Here is a 22800-nt window from a genome sequence, read left to right on the forward strand (position 1 = left end):
CAGAATCAGGTCGAGCCAAACACAGCGCTTGTTACAAACGACATTAGGCATCTATGGAATTTCCCGGTAAATGGACCAATCAGCGAACACGTAGCGAACGCGGAAGTATTGTCGCGTGTTGATATATGACGTCATGCGCAACAGCGCCAGTAATGAAATCACGCTTCGCCAGGCCAGGGGGCTGGTGGAAGCGAGTTCGGGAGCGATACCGCAAGCGAGGATGACTGATGCAGGAGTTCGTGCCGTGGCTGAGTGTAGCGATGCCATCAGGTTCGAGTCCATGCAGAGGGAGGATGGTAAAAGTGGCGATGCGCGGTATGGTGAATGGCGCCATTGATTGTTTCGGTTCAAAATAACCGAGTTGACGATCATCGCCGCCAGGGCCACCTTCGGTTATCTGAGTTAGTCGACTATAGTCGAACTAAACGAAACCGAATGTCCGTTAGTCGGAACGATATTCCGGAAATAGTTCGAAAATCAAGTGCATTCGGTTATTAGTTCCGACCACTAGTCGACTAGATACGAAAACCGAATTTGGCCCTGGGAGCAGGTGCGCGAAGGCGGACTCCTCACGTGAATCTTCTTTTATCTTGTGGTGGGTTTTGATGGTTCATTGATCCAAAATGTGGATTCCGACTCCCGGGATACGATTTAGAATACTGTCCAGTTACATGAACAAAATGTTTCAAGCAGGTAGGTATTTTAATTCTTGCTTTTAATCAAAATTTAACCTTTCGCTACGAAAAGCCGCTGTAGAGATTTACTGACTGGGAGCGGTTCAGGAAAATCGTCACATTAGGGATTTCAGGATGTGTCCTATGTGTAGTTCTAATAGCTTAAAATGAAGAAGGGGATAGTATAAGCATACAGCACTTTACAGATTCAAAATTGGTCAAGCGGTTTAAAAGTTAGAAGCAATGAAAGGGTGGAAATTTTGGGTATCTTTGTCATTCGATTGCGCAATACACTTGTCTTTAGTTCATTTCCAACAGGAAGTGTCTAGGTTTTGCTGCTTTTTAGCCAGATAAATGAATTAAATTCAACATTAAAACCAAAATAACTCCCAGAATTTTTATCCGTTTAAAACCAAACTTGGTCAGTATGTTGTCTATAGTTTTTTTTTCTCGTTCTTTTTTAAATTTGTTTAGCTTTCTTATGATTTGATTGTTCTGCTTTTCCGTGAAATAAATATTGAATTGAATTGAATATACAAAGTTGGTTTGGATTCATGTAAGTAATAAAGAAGTTTCCAGTTTCTAGGCGCCATTTTGTGGCGGTCCTTCGAGGTCCCCATTGTTGCGATGATTTGCGCTCATTTTTAAAACATAAGTTTAGATTGAATATCATATAGTTCTGGAGCCCCTCGCTCGACGAAATCAATTTATACACCATTTTAAAGGAAATGAAATGCAGATATTTGCTGGCGATTCTTGGAATTTTTGAAAGCAACAATTGAGAACAGTGACGATGTGAAACCAAGGACCGCATATGAGTAATATATTCATTAATATAACGATAATCGGTGACGCATTTACTAAACTTTCAGCTTGCAAATCATCAATACCTGGAGCTTTTCCAGTTTTAATTGACTTTATTGCACGATCCACGTCGTGGGGCGAAATCACGAGGTGGTCATCTAAACTAGAAGAGAGCAATTCCTCTACATCTGATCTATTTCTATCATTAGTAACGGAGTTAAACAATTTCTGATAATGATCTCTCCATAATTCGGTTATTTCCTTATCACCAGTAGCGTGATCGATAGACGTTGATACAGGTGCGCACTTATTATTGAAACATTTAACTTTGTTCCAGAATTGACACGGGTCCTTGGCGTATAGGCTATTTGCTAAAGAATCGGATTTAAAAGTTTCCTCCTGTTTCCTACATTTTCGCAACGCCAGCTTGAAACGCGATCTCAGTAAGCGCATGCGTTGGTATTCATAGCCTTTTTTTGGACTACCGACTGTACAGGCTATTAGGAAACAGTATCAATGATAGGTCGCCCAAATGGCTCAGCAGTTATCTCTGAACGAAAACTTGTAGCCAAAATCAACGGAACGCCTCATCTTGGAATGAGACGGTCTAACTAGTGGAGTCACACAAGGTAGTATCCTAAGTCGTCTTCTGTTTAATGTCCTGACAAATGACATACACAGTAATCCAAAATATACCAGACCGAGTAAATTTCCAAAACGACCTTAACACGCTGTTCGACCAAAAAACTTAATGTTCCGACAAGAAAATCTTGTTCGAATGAAAACAATTCTGTTTGATCGAGCAATACACTTTTTGTTTGACCCAAAATTTTCTTCATTATGACAAAAAATGTGTTCGAATAAAAAGCTATGTTATTGTTGAAATGAAAAACTTTTTGTCCGGGCATAAAAATTTGGTTGAACGAAAACAATTTTTTCGAACGAATGTTTGAATGAAAACAATTCTGCTCGATGAACGATTGTGAAACTTTTTACAATATACTTGTTCGAACGAAAAACTTAATGTTCTGACAAGAAAATTCTTTTCAAATTAAAACGATTCTGTTCAATTGAATGATTGTTCGAACGAAAAACCTTTCGTTTCGACAAAAAAGTTTGTTCAACTTTGTTCTAACGATTTTTTCAAATTGGTTCAATCGAGCAGAATATTATTGGTTTGAACGAAATAAATTTTGTTCTGACGAAAGAATTTTCAAGCGAAAGGTCTTTCGAACGAAAAAAAAGATATTTCTAGGGCTCCGCAGTAACTTAAAGCCGGACGTAGGTCGGTCTTGAGACACAATGCGTTTCGCGTTGCATCGCAAGTTTCGCTGCAAGTGGGTTGCGATACAATTGTCAGCGACTGTGTGCGACTAGTTTCTGCCAGTCACAAGGGGGCGTAGGTCGGATGTGACAGTCGTGTCGCTTCGCAGAAAGTAGAACACGTGCGACTCCTTGTTACTTGCGATGCTGACAGTCGCAACCCGTCGCAAGGGAGCGTAGGTCGATGAGTCGTTGCGACACAATCGTCGCTGCAATCGCAGGGAATGGCGTCGCAGTGAGTCACAAGCCGTCGCAATGCCGACCTACGCCCGGCTTAAGTCATTAGGAATTAATGAAATACCAGTTTCATTTATGATGAAAAAACTCAAATGAAAAGTGCTTATAAAGCTGACTGCTCAGACGAAATCTTCATTTTTGGCAATAAGATTGATAATTGTGATTAATCGTTGCAAGTCACAACCAGTTAATCACTAATTAACATGGATTTTAATAAATCTGATTCCTCCTTTACAGTGAATTTAGCTTTAACAGTTGTGCTTAACAGTTGTCTTTAACACTTGCAGTTTGATAAAATGGTGACCTTATTCCACTTATTTCTGGTTTATCTTCCTTGTTGGAAGATTCTTCAATAGAAAATATTTCCTTACCCGTATTACTATACTGTGGTAGGAAATAACCTAATGTGGTTCCTTTACGTATAATTACATCCTCGTCATTTACATTCATTAATCGAACCGGTATATAAAGTTCATTAACAGTTCCTAATGTTTGACCACATAATATTTTATATTTTGCTGGTAAATTATAATCAGAATTTACTATCCCTTGAGTGCCATTTGATATAGGTGCTTGAACACTACCCATAATAAAAATTTCAGAATTTGCTGGTATTTTCTCACTTTGTCTTGCTGCAATTTTACTACTTCCGTCTAAACTAACTTGACCAACAAGTGGTGCTACCACTCCTATTTTTGTTAAAGTCAATAATCTATTCTCAAAATCAATAAATGCTTTATATTTTTCTAGATAATCGCTTCCCAAAATAACATCATGAATAAGATTATCAACTCTGTAAAAATCATGAGTGGTTGTATCGTCGTATATATCCAAATTAATCGAGGTCAATCCTAATAATTTGAAATTACTTCCCTGTACTGAAATTGCTCTTTCAAAACTTCCCTTTTTAAATGCGGGCTTTTCATTTAAACTATTGTATACTTTCAAGCTCAAAACCGAAATTCCAGCACCCGTATCAATAAGGCATTCAACTGATTGGCCATTAATTTTAGCGTTTATTGTCATCGCTAACGATGTCATAAATGGACGTGGGGGTAATTTAGTTGCATTGATGTTTACACGATTGTTTGACTCTTTTGAATTAAATGTTGTTTTGCTCGAAATAATGGGTGAACTTCGCTTGCAGAGGTAACCGGTTTTTTGACAAATGTGATTAGATTTTTTAGAATTACTTTTTGTAATTATATTTTTATCAGAGTTCGTGTATTCATCATTTTTTCTAAGCTAATTGTCGGGATTGTATTCACTCTGTTAGACCTAGAGTCTACCCCTTGAACCCAGGCCTGTTTTGGTTTTCCGAGTTCGAATTTGACCTGTCATTTTGACGTGGATTATTTCTATTATACTGGTAATTATTGTTAGGATTCTGATAGCACGTGCGCTCATGGTGCCCAGTTTTACCACAACGCTGACAAATGATTCGGCCTTGATAGTTTCTTTGGTCTCTTGTAGGCAAATTTTTATGCATTCTTTCAGTTTGAATTTTGAGACGCAATAATTCTCTCTGAAAACTATCCATCTGTTTGGTTAAGAGTTTTGTTATTTCCTTCATTTCCGAAACAACTTGCGAAACAGTGTTTAATTTAGAATCAGAAGGTGAAGATATTCCCGCAATCGGAACTGTGTTTTGAAGTGAATTGACAGATTCATAAAGGCGTGAAAAACATGGTTGATGGACCATTAGCGATAACGAACATCTTCATGCCATTTTGCATACCCGAAATAAATGGCATTAATCGTTCACTTGAAGTTTTTCCCAAGGATGAGCAAATGGCATGAATGTCTGTTATGTAATCATCTAAACTTTCTCCAATACGATGATGGAGTGCACTTAATTTTTGTTCTTTTAACCATCTCGTCTGTTTAGAATCAAATTTTTCCAAAAAATCAGTTTTCAAATCTGCCAAATTCTTCCATTTTGGTGCATTTCTGATTAAGACAACCTCACCGTCTTCATTCCCATATTCTGCTTCCCCTAAATAATTATTCCAATACCACTCGGATGCTAGGCCCTTCACATACAAAGGGAATGCTTTCAATTTTTTTTCCTCAGCCCAATTTGCAAAAAGTGCATATTGCTCGAATTTTGTAAACCAAGTTCTAGCATCTTCGTGTGTTCTACCCGCAAAAGTACATGGTTTAAAACAAGCCGACTCTTTGTTTTCTAATTTATTTCTAACCATATGAATCTGGTTTATTAACTCTTCTTGAGATATTTTTGCCATTTTCAATGTATTTCCTAACAATTCCAATGTTGGTGTCAAACAAGGTTGTGTACTAAGTCCTATCCTGTTTAATTTATTTATAAGTGATCTTCCCCTTATCTTTGACAAATGTGACCCAGTTTCCTTATATGATGTAGACATAAACTGCTTACTTTATGCCGACGACCTTGTCATTATTAGCAAATCCCACTCTGGTTTACAGTGTGCCCTTAATAAACTGGCCCGTTATTGTAATACGTGGGGTCTATCTGTTAACCTTGCCAAAACTAAAATAATTATATTCAATAAGGGGGGTCGGATCATCAGCAAACTTTCTTTCTTCTATTCAGGTTCTCCAATTGAAATTGTCAACAGCTATTGTTATCTAGGTATCACGTTCACTCCTTCTGGTAAATTCAATAATGCATGTGACCTCCTGCTTGAACGTGCTTCTAAAGCCCTATTTAAATTAAAAACTATTAACATCAGGGATTGTGTCCCTACTGCATATTTTCTCTTTAACGGCCTAATCCGTCCCATCATCGGTTATTGTACTGAGGTCTGGTGTTCCTTCTTTGTTTCCAAGCTGAAACCCTCTAATTTTTATAACACCTGTAACTCCCTGCCCTGCGAAAAGCTTTATCTGAACTTTGGCAAATACCTACTTGGTGTCAACAAAAGGTCCGTTAATGCGGCTGTTCGCAGTGACTCAGGCCAGTTCCCCTTGCTTATATCATTTATTCCCCTGATGGTTAAATTTTGGTTTCGCCTCTGTAAATTGAATCCCGCCTCATTAGTGTATAAATCCTATCTGGACTGTGTGCAACGTATGGACACACTCCCAAATTGGTGTTCGGGCATTTTCTCAATACTAAAATAATTTGATCTTCATGGTGTTTGGTCTAGCTGGTCTAACCATGGCTCCAACCACCCCAATAAAATTATCAAGCTGCTCCAGTCTAAAATGTATCTTTTATATTCTTCCTCGTGGCTATTTCAAATCAACGACAGTAATTCCAACCCCAAATTAAGAACTTATAAACTTTTTAAAAAACGCTTTGAACTAGAAAAATATATAATTTCGAACTCTTTCCTTAAAAGACGCGAATTTTCCAAACTGCGTCTCGGTTCCCATCGGCTTAAAATCAAGACAGGGCGTCACTGTCGTCCATTTTTACCAGCCAATGAGAGATTTTGCCTCTACTGTACTGTAAATAAAGTCGTTGAGGACGAATCCCACTTTTTACTCGAGTGTCCCTCGCTTCATCCTGCCAGAGTTTCCATTTTATCCTCACTTGTATGTTTCACTGAGTTTGAGTCTTTTTGTGTTTTCGATAAATTCTTATTTTTGATGTCTTATAACAACGGAGACCATGAAATTGCCAGCCTTGTATGTAACCTAGTTAACTCTTTATTTGCCCTCCGTTCAACACTTTGATTCTTTTTATATTCTATTCACTTGATTGTATCGCCACCTAGTTTCCTTGCAGTGACGGTCGCGGCAGAGCGGGTACTTCTAGGGCGTACTCTTTTATGACCTCCGAAGTCTCCGTCCGAAATCTCCGGTTCGCTCCACACAAAATCCGAATCACACCAATTCAATTCAATTCAATAACTTTATTGATCCTTGATGTTACATAACATTATCGGTAGCAGAAGTACAATAAAGCAATACACAGTACAAAATATAGAAAGTGTAATACAAAAAACAAACAAACAAAAAAACGAGCACAAGAAGAGACCGGTAGGGTATACATACAATACAATTGCCTCATCCTCGCTTGCCAGGGTCCGACGACCTAGCCGAATCAATGAATGAGCTTCGGCGGGAGAGACGGTCAGGCGAGGATGAGAGGTTACCGCAGCATACAGTATACGATACAGTCATTTACATCATACAATCCAAACAGACAAAAAAAAAAACCGAACAGAGCAAGAAACAGCCGAATGATACAATCGAATTGATAGACCCGAGAGTCTACAAGGATTTCAAAATACAATCCCGTTCCGAAATAAAAGAATTTACTAGATCACAAACTATGTTCCCTATTTCGCTGTCGTTTGAATTATATGACGACAGGAAGCAAAATTGTTGCGCAGATGAGAGAGCGTCGAAATCAACGAACTCTCGGATTTTACCCAAACAAAGAACTCAGTAAACAGTAAACAAATTCTATTTGCCACAGGGATTTTGGGACGTGCATATCTGTCTGATTCAATTTGGAGGTGGTGAGAACTGATTCTGAATTTGGTAAATTCTTTCCTCTTAACAACCACCACCTCGACAGAAAGGAGGTTTCGGAGACTCCAAAAAGTCACGTGACCAATAAAAGAGTACGATTGGAGGCAAACGGATTCTCCGATCTGATAAAAGAGTTCGCCCCTAAAGTACGAAACTACGAAATTAAGAAATATGCAACGAAATTACGTAATGCAAAACGAAATAAAGAAATGCTAAAGTACGAAACGAAATGCTCATTTTTTTCGCGGGTCCTGCTAAAGTATAAAATGTAATACGAAACGAAAATTTTGTAATTTTTTGCGCTATAGCAGCGGATTCGTGGAGCTGGCTTAAACATGCGCACCCGGTCTAGTGTGGCAGGGTTCCGTGCCGCGACTGAGTTTAGCGATGCCATCAGGGAGAATGATCTGCGCATGCTCATATACAACTGGAAGGTAGCGATTAATAAATTACGGGTTAGAGAACGAAGTGTGCCTTAAAATATATCCTTTAGTGTTTAGGCTAAGAAATTGATACCTCGTTTCTCCTCTGCTGAGGAGCTTAAAAGTTGACCCGACCGGCCGCTAATTTACCCTGCACATTAATTTTTTCTGAGCTAAATGATCGATACTAGACAGGTTCAGATATGTCGGCCGGTGTCCAAGAACGGGATAATCCTATCGCGGTTACAAGCTCGGTGTCGCGTGAAGCGCTTGCCTTTCCTTTCTGCTACAGTCAACCCCGCATAAGTAGTCATCGAATTAGTCGTATCATCACATCTCTCGTATAATTATTTTGGTCCCGATTTTTTTCTTCTTTAAACCTTATAAAATAATGCTTATAACTCGTACTTTATAAGTCGTATTTTCACGTAAGTCGTATCAATTATAAATTCCAAATCTTCTGATTTCATCCAAAATACCTCGCGTAAGTCGTAGCCCGATATGCCAATGATGTTTCCCCCGTCTGTTATGTTAATAATTGATACATGTGGTCAGCAGTATCGCACTGTATCATTTATTTTCCATTATCAAAATGAAATAAACTAAGATCTTTACCCTGTCTGGATTTTGCAAGGGATGCGGATTCGAAAAGAAAATTCACGGCCGGAATTTTTTTCAAATTGCTCTTCACTACGCTGTTAAGCGGTAAAAAGATCGTCATGTAGTCCATGTGTAGGGCCTATCATTTCACTATGCTTTACCGCGTCTGAGTTCGTGGAAATGGCGCAGCGTATTCATTATTTGTTTTTGAGAACATCCTACAAGTTTCTACTAATTGTAGACGTTCTTAAAACCTTCCAGTTTGAGAAAATAAATTCTTGAATATAGTACTTTCAAAAGATCATTTACATGCACCGCCGAGATTTTTACAGTCCCGTAGCGTTATAACGAGCTTTGACCATAGTATGGGCGTTTGTTTGAAATGTGACCATTTCGGTTCGTATTTTAGCACTACTGGCTAAAAAAATTTCCATTTCGTAATTTCGTTTCGTTTCGTAATTTCGCTCCATATTTCGTAATTTCGTTTCATATTTCGTAATTTCGTAGTTTCGTACTTTAGCAGGACCCCGGCAGAGCTCACCTCGTATTAGATTTCGATCCTTGTTGGTTTGTATTCCGAGTACCTGGTAAATTATCAGCGGATTTATCTGATACTTGCAGCAATTAATGTCTTTCCGTTCATTGTAAAGGGCAATTTTGATATCGCTCGAAGCTAAGCAAATTCGCAGAGACGCCATCTTAACCAGGAAGTAACTTGCTACTTTACATGTTTGACATTATTCGACATGCGTCGAAAATGTAAAATGGAGGATGGGCACAACCGGTCTCTACTCATCTTCACCCGTCAAGGGATTCGAACGCTAAAGCTGTTCCCCGAACCCCTTGACCTCACGAGTCGTTGGAGTCGCTACTAGCCGACCAGAATCCGGTCGTACCAATCACAGCGCTTGTAACAAGCGACTTTAGGCTTCTATAAGTTTTCCCGTTAAATGGACCAATCAGCGAACGTTTTACTGAACAAGGAAGTATTTCGCAAATCGATATATGACGTCATTCGCAACAGCGCCAGTAATGAAATCACGCTTCGTGAGGCCAGGGGGCTGGTGGAAGCGAGTTCGGAAGTGATACCGGACCCCTGGCAAGCGAGGCTGGTCTCTACTTGAAGATAGAGACCGGTAACCAGTCTAGGTTATTACAGCTATTACAGCTTATTACACCTCGATTAAAGCGAATTTTACATTGAATTACAGATTTATGCCAAATATTACTAGGTTTTATCTGGTTATTACAGCTATTACAGCTTATTGCACATTAATTACAGCGATTTACATTGAATTACAGATTTATGCCAAATATTACATATGTTTTATCTGGTTATTACAGCTATTACAGCTTATTACACTTTAATTACAGCGAATTACATTGAATTACATATTTATGCCAAATATTACTAGGTAGTTTACATCAAGATCTTTATGTATTTTTGATATCATGTATATAGGGCTGTATCATGAATTGAGGCTAAATGAAGCCAGGGACTTTATTACAAATTACATGTAATATGGAAAAAACTTTAATTTTGGGACCCCATTTTGAGCCTTATATAATGAATTATGTTTACGACCTTTTCCGAGTGATACAGGGCCTACCAAAACTTGCACGCACTGACATGCTCTACATGAAACATGTTCTTAAAATATTCTGAGGTCAAATATCCAGCCAATCAGCAGCAGGCTCGCGGATTTGACCCAAAAAATTGCATGCGTTTTTCACGTGTTTGAAAAATGCATGAACAAACATGGCCGCCATCTTGTTTCCTAGAAATGAGCCGACGCGCGCTGAACTACGATTTATTTCTCTGTAACAGCAATTAATGTCTTTCCGTTCATTGTAAAGGGCAATTTTGATATCGCTCGAAGCTAAGCAAATTCGCAGAGACGCCATCTTAACCAGGAAGTAACTTGCTACTTTACATGTTTGACATTATTTGACATGCGTCGAACACTCATGAAATTTACACCACAAAAAATTACCGGTAAAGTGAGTATACTGAGCAAGTTTGGCTTTGATCGGATATAGAATACGTTTTTTATGAGCGATTGAAAATTTGAAGCGTGGAAAACGCTAATTATGACCCATTTTGATCACGTGACCTGAAATCCCTAGTAACATCATGGACGGGGGGGGGGGGGGGGCTAAATTACAATATTATTATAAAAAACTGGTAGTAGCGACTTTCCGTACAATTATACAGTAGTTTTATTAAAAAAGGGATTTCAAAAATTAAATTTTGAAATTTGTATTATGAAGTTCGGGAGCCTATAGAATTGGCTGCCGAGCCGCCCCGACCTGCCCGCCCTAACGAATACTATTAAAATTTGGACGATGCATGGATAAATTTTTGGATTTTCTTCATTATCTAGGGAAATTACAGTTTCAAAGTTAGATTCAGTTGGTCCATTTAATGGGAATCGTAAAATTCAAAATTGGCTTTTGTGTATACTGTGATCATATTCATTCAATAACTGGTCTTTCAATTTTATTTCTAGTTTTGCATGAATATGAATTTAACCTGACCCCTATGTAAAGAGAATCCTAAAAGTTCATCCTGACTTGTCATGTTTTTTCGGTCATTTAATGCGACCTTGACCAAATTTATGTAGGCCCCAACCTCACAAACGATCAAGCACTACTAAATGTATGATTTTTTTTTGCACAGGTTCCGGTTATACAGCAGTTGGTGGAGTACAACTAGGCGAGTGCACTACACGAAACGATTATAACTACTATGATGGTAGCTGGTGGACTCTAAAACCAAGCCGCGAAAGCAATTATTATCTCATCATTAATTTGACTGAAAATAAAAGGCTCTACGTCAGCTCGGATAGAGATAATGAGTGTGGCATGATCAGTACAGAATACTACCAATATAGTGACCAGCTCTGGAAATTTCAACCGAAAGATGATATTAATTTCCAGCTCATAAGTCACGATAAAAGAAGAAAACTTTACTTTAGAGATCATAGTAACCACATTGGACTGTGTGGTAGTAATGTATTCCCATACGATGACCAGTTCTTCCATTTTATGTTCGAGGAACCAACTATATCAGCTGTCAATTTCAAACTGAATTCAGCGAGATTTCTGCATAGACCTCCGAAGCTGATCACGCAACGCACCTTCCGCAATGGAACAAGGTATATAAACACCGCAACAAAAATATGTATATCGCGAATATCTGAAATTTGGCTAATTTTACCCATTGAAGTTATCACCTTGGGTCATTTCAGTGAAAACACGGGGTCCCTCCCGATATATGATATGATTAGTGACATTTCAATAGCGTAAAAATTCTGGTTTAAATGTTTTTCAGCCTAACACAAGAAGATAAACTTACCGTTACATACACCCAGTCAAAATCACACCGTTGGTCGTATACTGGTGGATTCAAATTCAGCATTGGGATGTCCACCAGGTTCAAAGCTTCGATCCCTCTTTTTGCCGAACTAGACGCAACGTTGAGCATGGGATTCGAAACTGACCACCATTGGACAACTGAAGATGTAACTACAGAGAGCCGAGAGATGACTTTCGAATTCCCCGTTAAAGTTCCAGCGGGCAAGTTAATTACGGCTAAGGTTATGTTGCATGAGCAGGAGGCGGAAGTTCCATATGAAATGATATTTTCATTTAAAGGGTCTGGCCATATGGTGACAACGAGTGGTATTTGGCGTGGCGTCGATTCCATGCACTGTTACCGTGACGTCAGCGAAGAAGATATTTAAAGGAACCTTCCGTATATCGAACGATAGCCTATATAGTCAGATACAATACACTATAAAATACATTGGATTTTAATTAAGCACTAATTAAGATATTCAAGATATTTAAAGGTCAAATGCAAAGCTTTTTGAAAAAATTGAGATTTTTCATTCTAATTATACAATCGACCTCACTAAACAATAATATGTACGTGATTTCATTTTCAGCGCGATATTCGAGTAGCATAGCTGCGAAAATATGATTCGGATTTCATTCAAATTTTCTAGATTCAATTATCTCATTGGAATCTTTCATCTCAGAAAAAAATGAAAAAAATCTAAAACCTTTGCATTTCATCTTTAAGTTTTCAATTTAATTTAACTTTAATCGCTGATCGTTTAGCAAACAAACGGGAAGCAGGAAATTAAAATTTTGCTCATGAAGCCTGTATTACGGCGAAACCTTATGACGAATAAAAAATTACTTAGACTCTAAAAATTACTTAAAAGTGTTTTTTTATTTATTTATTATGATATCGTATGTCTGAAAAACGGAGATCGTAACCTCCACCCTCACTTCCACGCCAACATGTTAAACCTAGGGTTTACCCTCGGAAACCGACCCGAAAGTCTGTTTTTAAGTACAATTGGACCTTATAGGGGTAGGCTATATTCCGAACTAGGGATACTGGGATCGGTTGTACTTTGCAAATCACGAAATGTCCCTTTATTTCAAGAATGGAAAATAGGCTACAATGATCTGATTTCTGGATATAAGTGTACAAAAGCGACTGAACAGTTTTGACCAGTCCCCCAGCTGCTGTTAGCAAATTCGCAGTGTTGAACTGGATTTTTCAAAATAACCTCAGACGTTTTTAAAACGGATCTTCTTTCAAAACGCATCTAATCAAATGAATAAATAAATCGGATTTCAGAAAACAGATGTCAGCGTCTGGGAGCTCTTCTTCACGCTTCTGTTCCACAAAATCCTCGTCGCATTCAGTCTTGGTTCTAAACTCCACAAACTGAAACACATACTCAGTCTCAAGCATATCGTGGGTATGGTCATTCTATTTTCGACGATGTCACCATTAGGTGGGATCATATCGACGGCGCTCTCCGAAACGGTCACCGAATCACACCTGACCGAAGCGATTCTTGTCGGATTTGCAACCGGCAGCTTTTTGTACGTGACATTTTTTGAAATGTTGAAATTCGATGGAACGAAATTGGGCAACATAATAAACTGTTTAATGGTGATCATCGGATTCGGCATCATAGCGCTCGAACAGTACATTACAAAATCAGTAATAGGGAAATAAAACTGCGGCGATGGAACTTTTACGAGAATGGACTTGGCGATGAAATATGTAAACTAAACAATTTATCATTGTACATAAATTTGATATTACTTGTTGCCTAAGTGACGAAAGGTCGTTTAACGATATAAGTCTATTTTGTTTCAAGACATTATTTCGGTTGAAAGCCAGAAACTATACAAAAATACTTATGGTTTACTGTTAAGATTCTGTTCGGGGGTCGTTTGGTAGAGAGTTAATAGGTTTAATATATATCGTACGTACATGTTTGTAATTATTATAAGTGATCTCGTTTGATTCAGGGAATCCGTACGTTTTTTTGTTTTTGTTGCATCTTAGATATGCAGAACTGACTTTAAGAAAGATAATAAATATAATGGTTTTAAGAAAATTTCAATCTATACAAAACGTTTTGTCTTTGGTCTGGACAGATGCCCTCTAGGAATCATTCAAAGCATGTAATGACCGCTTAAAGTTTACAATACACGGCATATTCCAGACACAAATTTATTTCAAAAGGATTTGTTTATTCATCGGAAGATTGCACATTCCATGTGTGCAAGACAATTGCAGTACTGAAAAAGGCAGAAGGTTTTATCAGGGAAGTGTGACACTTCCCTGGTTTTATATACTCAAGTACAAATATAACCCATTCAAAAATTATCAGGACTCACATGTTGTAGGGAAGGATAGGGTCGATTCAGGGAAGGATGCAACCCCAAAATTGGGCACGCATCATATGATTTAGAAAGGAAACCCGAAAAAAAATCATCGGAAAACTTTGGAAATACGAGGACAAGCGAATTTTAACTTTTTTAGGTATCGGTTTAACATTTTTAATTTTCCCGTGAAATTTCACGGCAACTTGAATATTCTAGGGGGTGCGTACCTCCTGCAATCTCCCTTGGATCCATCCCTGCACTAAATTCGTTAATTTGCATAAATATTGGCGCCAAAGGCTTGAAAAATAACTTGTGATTTGCTTTTTTATGTTGGAAAAAAACTATTTTTCTTTACCAGTGCTAGACAAAATAAACCGATTAAGATCTTTCGAAATCATAATAAATAACCCCTTATATGACTCCTATCTATCTTTTGATACATTGTAACAAACTTGTCAAACCCGCTTTTCAATCATTAAGATATAGATAACAATGAGCAAAGTACAAAAGCTTATCACGGCGCTTTTGACTAATATCCAATTTTTCGTAATTTTCCGACCCGAAAGCAACACTTTAAAAAATTCACCGGTGTCATTCATGTCTTAGAGAAGATTATGCGTTTAACCGAAAAGAAATTGTATTTATTTGATCAAATAACCTCCCCCCACCCGGCTCGGCGTTCATGCTCTCATGGCGCTACATAACGTTAGGTGGCGAGAATGCGTTGACATGCATTCACCATGGAAAATTAGAGCGCTTTAGATAATTTTTCAAATATAAAATCGGTTTAAAGTAAATCTCAAGTTAATTGAGCTGATACTTAACACAGAGTTAACTATGACTTGCGACGTGGAACCGGGTCCACAGTTCCCGTAATTCATGAATTCTTTTTGATGATCGCAGCGGGTAGAATGATGGATAAACCTCCCTAAACGCCGTGGTCATTACGTACGTACTACACGTATAGGTTGTAAACCTCTAAATTTAGATTCACCCAGTCCTAGACTTGGATCGTACACCTAAACATGTACTATAAGACGAATATATCGTTTTATAGTCCGTGGCCTAAACCACTAAACTATAGCTTCGGTTCTTGGTGAAAAAAAAATTCATTGTTATACATAAGTTGACGGAAGGTTTTTGATAAATATACATATATTCTTCATATACCCGCTGTGTCTGTCCTTGTTGGAAAACAACAAGTTTTAGATTTCGCGATCTATTATTTTTCAGTTTTTTATTCGGGGACGTACATATTCACACGTAGTTCTGCGTCTGTTTTACGGCGGTCCGAACTAATTCTAACTTAAGTTGTTCTGATTGAAAAAAAAATCCACTGCGCTTTTCATCATCTCATCATATACCCACCTTACAACGTGTTGTCAAATTTCCCAACGGACTGCGCAGTTAAAGAATCGTCTTGAAGCACGGTAGACACGACATTGGCTATTTTAGCTGCCATTTTGATAAATAATTGATAGTAATTGCATTATTGTTTTTTAATTAACATAGTGCCAGGTTAAATTATTGATTGCAATGTAACCGCGGTTGCTGAGCCGACTTGTCTTTGGTCGTCAAACGTAATTTCCCCACGGTATCCGCCATGCAGGTCATTTTGAAAAAATATGCCACACAAGTCGCTCTGCTCACTGACGACTGGAGAATTTCAAGTGTTCACCACTAGGTTTTATGTTTTCAGCACAGCACAAGATTGTTTTTTGTTCTAGCTTGTATGCGTAACATACCAAATAGGATTCTAATTTTATTCTCAAAGACTCGGACAAACAAAATATCCTTTTTCCTTCATTTTATCGTGAAAATAATTTTTGTGTTATCAAATTTACCACATGAATCTATCACATGAAATCTTGCAACTACAGTAACTTCCTGTTCAAGGGTGGAGCCAGGATTTTTGGAAGAGCCAGGGTACTGAAGGGCACCAAAGTAATCGCGAATGGCCCCCAGAAGATTTTAAAATGTTGGTGTTCTCCGAGGCTATTTGATGAATATCTCATGGCCGCCATGAGGGAATAATTCGTATTCCTATATCTAAAAAGAAAAAAAAATTGTTTCCCTAAAAATTCTGAGGGCACCTTAAAGGAGTTAGGGGGGCTAGTTTCTCTGCCCCCTCCCCCGGATACGCGCTTGTTGTTTTCTAAGGAAATGTGTATGTGGGGTATAAGTTAACAGTACGTTACTTCAGTTTTAGCTTGAACTGCCATGTGATAATATGTACAAGTAATTTGTATCTGGAAACGCGTAATAAAGGTCTTTTTCATAGTTGGCAGTCATGCGGCAATCTGGCAGACATTTCTGTGATATTTATTGCCGTCATTTGAATGAGAAATTCACTTTTCATGTCTCATGTTGTCACATCAGTATTGGCACCGGGTCGCCACGGTTTCTCTAGCAATGACTTCAGAGATTGACCAATTGTTACATTGTTTACGGGCTCAGCATCGATCTTTGTGCGAACATAGAAACCTGTTGAGTTCAAACGGGTCTGGTTTTTTGCCTGACGTTTTCTACAATTTCTTCATTGAATGCAAGCCAAACTGTGATTATCTTTGAGATAATGTTAATGTGTGGATCAGTGTTGTATAGTGCTCGATACTAAATTCTGATGATAGATTGACCTGCGATAGTCTCGGACAATCTTGAACCGAATATTTAACCTACAATTAAGATACTAATTTCGCAAAATTCATCGATGTAATTAGATTAGTTTAGTTTGGTAACAAAGTCCATTTGAAATTATCTATTTAGCCTAATAGATGACCTACGCTCTACCGACGGGTTCGAATATGATTGTGACTTGTTGCTGAAATATTCCAACATCTTCCCCATTAAGGAGGCGAACATTTCATCGGCCACAAGCGGGGTGAAATGTTTTTTTATGAAGTGCATTTTTGGACGCATGACTCTATACTTTTAGTGGCGCTTTTAACGACATTGAGCAACTGTCATCGACACTTGATGAATCGCGCGTGGAATGTTGGGTGAGAGAGAGAGCGAGCTCTAAGTTTGTTAGTGACAACATCACATGCCTCGCTTGATGACTGTCTCCGTATCTACTTGATTTCTCTATCGACAATTAGGACGAGTGTTCGACCGTCAATGCCAGCTGATCGTGCCGTTATACCCGACTAAATTGCGTGTCATTGCGCTACTGACATTCCGCATGCGTCTTTCGGCAGGTCGTGACGTGGCCTGCCAATAATTCCCTATTCATCTTCCCTGTATTCGATACAGATTTACATTATTTTTCTTCAAATAACAAATAGATATAATACATCTTCAGGCATTCCGTAGACCTACAATTAAAAAGACCCACAATTATGATTAAAAAAAAGTAACGTTATATGTTTTGAAAATTGCTCATAGAATTGAGTCGGAACGTCACTCTCTCTCTCTCTTAGTTTCTTTTGATAATAGGGAAGTTTCCAGTTTCCAGGCGCCATTTTGAGGCGGTCCCACGGGTCCCGCATTGTTGGACAGATTTTAACATTTTTTAATCTAAAACCTCTAGCGCGCCTCAAAATGGTGCCTGGAAACTGGAAACTTCCCTATTATCAAATTATCTCCATTCGTAAAATGCATCTTAACCTCAAGAAACGTTACACATTTAATCTATCGTCTAGAAAAAGCACACAGTGCGAAATTAAAAACATTCCGTTAATTTCCATCAATTCGTTATAGGACCACTGGAAGAAAAGACTCGTCGGTTTTTTCCGCGGTGCGTTTCGTGTTGAAACGGATGGCAAGAAATACGAAGAGAAGCGGGTGACCTTAAAACAATACAATGGTATTATACTAGATTATCTTAAAAAGCGTATCAAATGACACCTTTTACTGTTAGTGTGTAACACTAAACATAACGAAATATTTCGGATACATCAGGAAAAATCAATGAGGTAAATATATATAATGTATTCAAAATCGTCGGGAATTGGAATCTGAGCCGATGGTTTGATCTGAAGTTGGCTTTCACTCCCGAACAAATACTAATAGGCGGAACTGCGCAACTTTTTTTCTGGTCGCATGAAAGCATTTTACGCGCGCACATGCCAGGAATGGTCATGAGTCAATTTTCCAGTAAATTTTAACGGATAAAAAGCTGCTGCTATGACAGTGGAAACCATCATCGTTGATGGATTGAATCGCGAGTGAGCTGGCTGTCTCATCTTCCGTTGAAAGAAAAACATTACGGCGACATTGTCTGAATTGGAGTATGCGCAGACGACAGGTCTAAAAACACTAACTGATTAAACAGACGACATGAACGGGACGGCGGTGACAGTAGGTATTACCCTTGCCATATTGAAGACATTGGTTAATTAAATTCAAGTTGCGGTTGGCGCAGCTCAACTTTCAAACATCGATAACCTTCCAATATATACTCGTCACAAGACCATGAAAATGAGACTTGGAATAAATCAGGACATAAAATATTTGTGGACAATATTTCTATAATTACACCCTAGGATGTTGCTGGGATGCATCATGAAATAATGGACTCGTTGCAAAAGCAATTTGGGAAGAACGCCTGGTTTTGGTCAATAAGGATCCCAAATGCTATTTGACTCGCTTCGGTCAAGATATGCCAGCTATTATGGTTTGTGACACTTTATTGGGCCGTTGGGAAACGGCGAGCAATATAGATGGCATTTGCCCTTTGTCATATCATCATTGCCTCATAATTTGATGGCCTATCAACTCACTCGGTAACGATGTACGAGTCTGGACATTCGGCTCTGAGATATGATGCCGTGGCACCGCGCAGCCTAAAACGTGCCATGAGGTGAATTAAACACCTGGTGCTTATGGAAATATTATGCATGCGCGATGTTTGCGACAATGCAGTTCGACACGTAATAAACGATGCAGGGCTGCTCTTTATGAAGCCCCAGTAGAGGCCGATGGCAATGATTTTGTGGCCGAAAAATGAAATATACATGACGAAGCGACGATGGCAGACCGTCCCGATGGTACAATCGCAGGGACAATACCACTCTTTCTAATAGAGCTCTAGTCACATCAGTAACGAGGGACAATGATGGATTCTGCTCGGAATATTAAAATACCATCCACAATCGCGTATATACATTTTGTTGTATACCAAAAATTATATAAGAGTTTGTTATGAATGTTAACTTGTCTTCAAAACGATACAAGACGTTTCAACCATTCTCGAGTGACTGTGTTTAGTTTGAGCTGCATGGACTCGACACTGGGTGCGTTGTTTGACTTGTCGTTCGAAGGAAGGCGCGTCACACTAGTTAGACCGTTGTAAACGGGTCCGTGCCTGGAACGGGCCAAATCAGAGTCACTGAATTGGCTACAGGTGGCTCAATGAGGTTTTTGTTTCATACGGAATGAATATGGAGAAAGTGTTGACGGTCATCATTTAGTAATCGATCAATTTTCAAGCCTTGAGACCGGCAACTCAATAAGCTCTGTGTTTAGGATATTTGATGACACTCCAGTGCATTGCGGTATGCTATTGCTAATCAATGCAGTGTCCCTTATACGACTAATTGGCCTAATTATCAATGCAAGTCAGTCTTCGATATATTCCATTTGTCACGAAAATCATCAACCGCAGTTGAGATATATCCATACAGTCATGGAACCAGCCAAACCCCCTAATCATCAGGCAGTTCAGAGAAATATGACATTCGAATTGCAATAATTCCCATAACTTAGAATATATCGGTTGTTTTCCAAGCCTCTCATCCTTTGGAGAACAACGAAGACTGTGTTTTTGGCGATATTTCCTGATAATCAATCTGCTTTAAGAATCGCTCGCGACCCGCTGCGATAAGTCACCTGAGCCCCGTATCAGAGCTCTCGACACGATGGAGATGACTGACGGGTCTCACCGCAATCAAACTTTTACCATCGTCGAGTTTCATTCACGACGTCGGAGAGGGTTCGCTGACCATGTCACGGTTGTCACACGGAGACGCCTGGTCTGTGCAGGGATATTGGTTGGATTTCAGGGTCAGCAGCGTAGTTGACTCCTGCCAGTCATTTGTGACATTGATGCGTATTTACTTATCTTCTACATATATTCTTGACAAGCCGAGATCCTCGCCAGGCAAACTCAAAGAAATATCGCGTTTCTTATCTCTACATATGATATTAACGGTGAAATAGTAACCCACATTGCTATCCATTGTGATATGATTTGGATTATTTTCTTTTGTTGTAAGCATTGCGACAGCAAGAAGGAAGCTATGAAAACTTTCTCTTCGGAAACGTGAGGTTTTTCTGTTGGGAACGAAATTATCGCATGAATTAAAAGAAATTTAATCGAGTGATTGACATATATTTGATAAAGACATGTATGGTGTTCTGGACCCAGTTCCACAGTTCTGAGTTAAGATTTGACTCTGAGTCAACTCATTAAAAATGCCGTAATTTCAACTCAGAGTTAACTATATCTCACAACTGTTGAACTGGATCCTGCATATTATGATTTATTTTCGAACATAGATTTTCAATCAGTTGTTACATGGAAATCTATGCAGTTATCTCTTGAAAATGGACTGGTGAATTCGTTTGACAAACAAACATTTACTCCTTCCGGTCCGAATTACTTTTGACACCGTGGGAGGAACCTATTAGAAGTTATGAATACCGCCGCCATCACATCTTAGCAATTTTCATCTCGGAAAGTTGTCTTTTTCGCATCGGAGTTAGCGACACGACGCACGGTGAGAGGAGAGCCGTCATGTCATCAGAGCGGATCGCAATCAGTCGATATCCAACGCAAATTCCTTATCACGTGTGACAACTGAAAGCTTGACCTGCGACCCCCCTGCGCCAATCACTTTCCGTCTCGCGGGAGGGAAGCGCGTGCAGCTTATACGCAAAAATTCGTCCATTTTTTTTCTCCGGAAAGAAATTCTCGACAAAAAATGTTTCGTCTGCGATGACGGGCGAGGATTCTGCAAGATCATCGATTAGTAGATTCAATTAAACGCTTAGTGAACGGAAAAAATCATTGAATTTTATGATACAGTCGCCAATATAAAATATATATGAATATCAATCTCATAATTCTTTTTATTTCACTCGAATAAATATAACCAAAAATACATAATGAGAATACTCTTTATATATTTTTGATATAACCGATCCCCCAATTCTATAGTTTCACCGACAACGTTTTTCTTGGAACTATTGTAATTTACTCAAACTGGGGCCGTTTGCATAGTCGCGACCTAAGTCCAAAAGTGGTCTTAAAACTTAAGACTGGTCTTAAGTTGTTAGATTGGCTATAGAACGAAGTTGGTCTTAGACTGGTCTTAAGTCTAAGCCATGACTATGCAACCGGCCCCTGGAGCTTAATATATCATATGGACTCTAACCCCCACACGTAAGTTGAAACGAAAAATAAACTTAAGCTCTAGGAAACATTTCGTAGTTTTTCTTTGATATTGTGGATCGTTTTAGCGCGGATTCAGAGTGTTTCATTTATAAGTTATGTCCAAGCCGACGACGAAATGTTGAAATTTGAACGACGAGTCAGACGCATTTGAAGAATTCAGCAATCGATTTATTTTTCTTCGTCGTCGGCAGTCGTCACGAGATACACGTCAACTTTAGATGAGATCGATGTTACAAATCAGTGATCCAATATCCGGCGTGATTTCAACGCTTCACTAGCGACAATCTCCTGTCGTTGACGGCGACAAATTTAGAACCGTGTCACACACGACAAATCTCCCTCGAGTCGTCTTCATATTCCCCAGTTTCTTTCTCTTCAACTCGATTGAGATATATTGATTGATTGATAGTTGCGGAGGAACTGGGTTCCATCATCGGAGACCAGCGTCAATAATCTAGTATAATAGAAGTCCATTTTATACCTATCACGAAGGCAGAGCTGGATTACTTCATCTCTATTTGACACCGATCTATGTCCCCTGAAAGGTTTTGAAGGTCGTACATATGTCTAACTCAGTGTCTGTATTCCGCAAATATATGTCAACGTCAAAAGAAGTCCAGGACAACTTGTCCAGATATCAACAAGTCACTAATTGAAATCATTTATCGGATATACGGGGACTCGCGTCTAATCGCATTACTCCGCGCAAATACTAAAATGACATTTCGAATGTCTGATACGATCGGAAAATCTTCTCATTTGCATAAAACGAAGATGAGATACGATAAAATGACAGCGTGCGGGTAACTCCGACTCGTTGACACGGCGGCATCGGAAGAATTTCATTAAATTAAGCGAATAGTATCGGGATAGTTATAATTCACCTGTCTCCCCGCGTGCCACTAGTCGGTGAGGTAAACACGGCAAATATACTCTCTGACATGACGACAGATGGGCGCGTCGCCATTCCCAATTGCGTCGTTCCACTTCCAAGCTGTTCCCGAAGACAAACATCGTTGTCATTAATGTCGCTACATGGGGAAAGTGATGGATCGAATAGTCGCGGTTTAATCCCGTAAACCGTTGCAGAATCAGCGTGCCGGGCGCTTTGCCTGATCGTGCCGTGATGCATCGTGCTTTTGTGGTGATTTGACAATTATAGCAACTCTCCGAC

The 22800-nt window shown here is 39.0% G+C and overlaps 1 protein-coding gene across 5 annotated transcripts; it reads left to right on the top strand.

Moving 5' to 3' along the window:
* Window positions 1-146: 146 nt before the first annotated feature.
* On the top strand, window positions 147-12805 carry LOC141905712 (uncharacterized). Of its 5 annotated transcripts, none has more exons than XM_074794694.1 (4): window positions 147-314; window positions 596-693; window positions 11208-11685; window positions 11862-12805. In XM_074794694.1, the coding sequence occupies exons 2-4, from the start codon at window positions 624-626 to the stop codon at window positions 12271-12273; spliced, it is 960 nt and encodes a 319-aa protein (XP_074650795.1). In that variant the 5' UTR covers window positions 147-314; window positions 596-623; the 3' UTR covers window positions 12274-12805. The 5 variants fall into 5 exon arrangements, with proteins under 5 accessions (XP_074650795.1, XP_074650793.1, XP_074650796.1 ...); XM_074794695.1 differs by having other exon boundaries at window positions 157-295; XM_074794693.1 differs by having other exon boundaries at window positions 159-296; window positions 551-693; window positions 11862-12802.
* The last annotated feature ends 9995 nt before the right edge of the window (window positions 12806-22800 follow it).

The sequence above is a fragment of the Tubulanus polymorphus genome, chromosome 5 (genome assembly GCF_964204645.1).
Source record: "Tubulanus polymorphus chromosome 5, tnTubPoly1.2, whole genome shotgun sequence".
Classification (NCBI taxonomy): Eukaryota; Metazoa; Nemertea; class Palaeonemertea; order Tubulaniformes; family Tubulanidae; genus Tubulanus; species Tubulanus polymorphus.

What these genes read in the sequence shown, in the direction of transcription:
- LOC141905712 (XM_074794694.1), top strand. Translation starts at nt 624, where the DNA reads ATGTGGATTCCGACTCCCGGGATACGATTTAGAATACTGTCCAGTTAC. An exon ending in GAACAAAATGTTTCAAGCAG is followed by an intron (nt 694 to 11,207) that starts GTAGGTATTTTA and finishes TTTTTTGCACAG; the next exon opens with GTTCCGGTTATACAGCAGTT. An exon ending in ACCTTCCGCAATGGAACAAG is followed by an intron (nt 11,686 to 11,861) that starts GTATATAAACAC and finishes AATGTTTTTCAG; the next exon opens with CCTAACACAAGAAGATAAAC.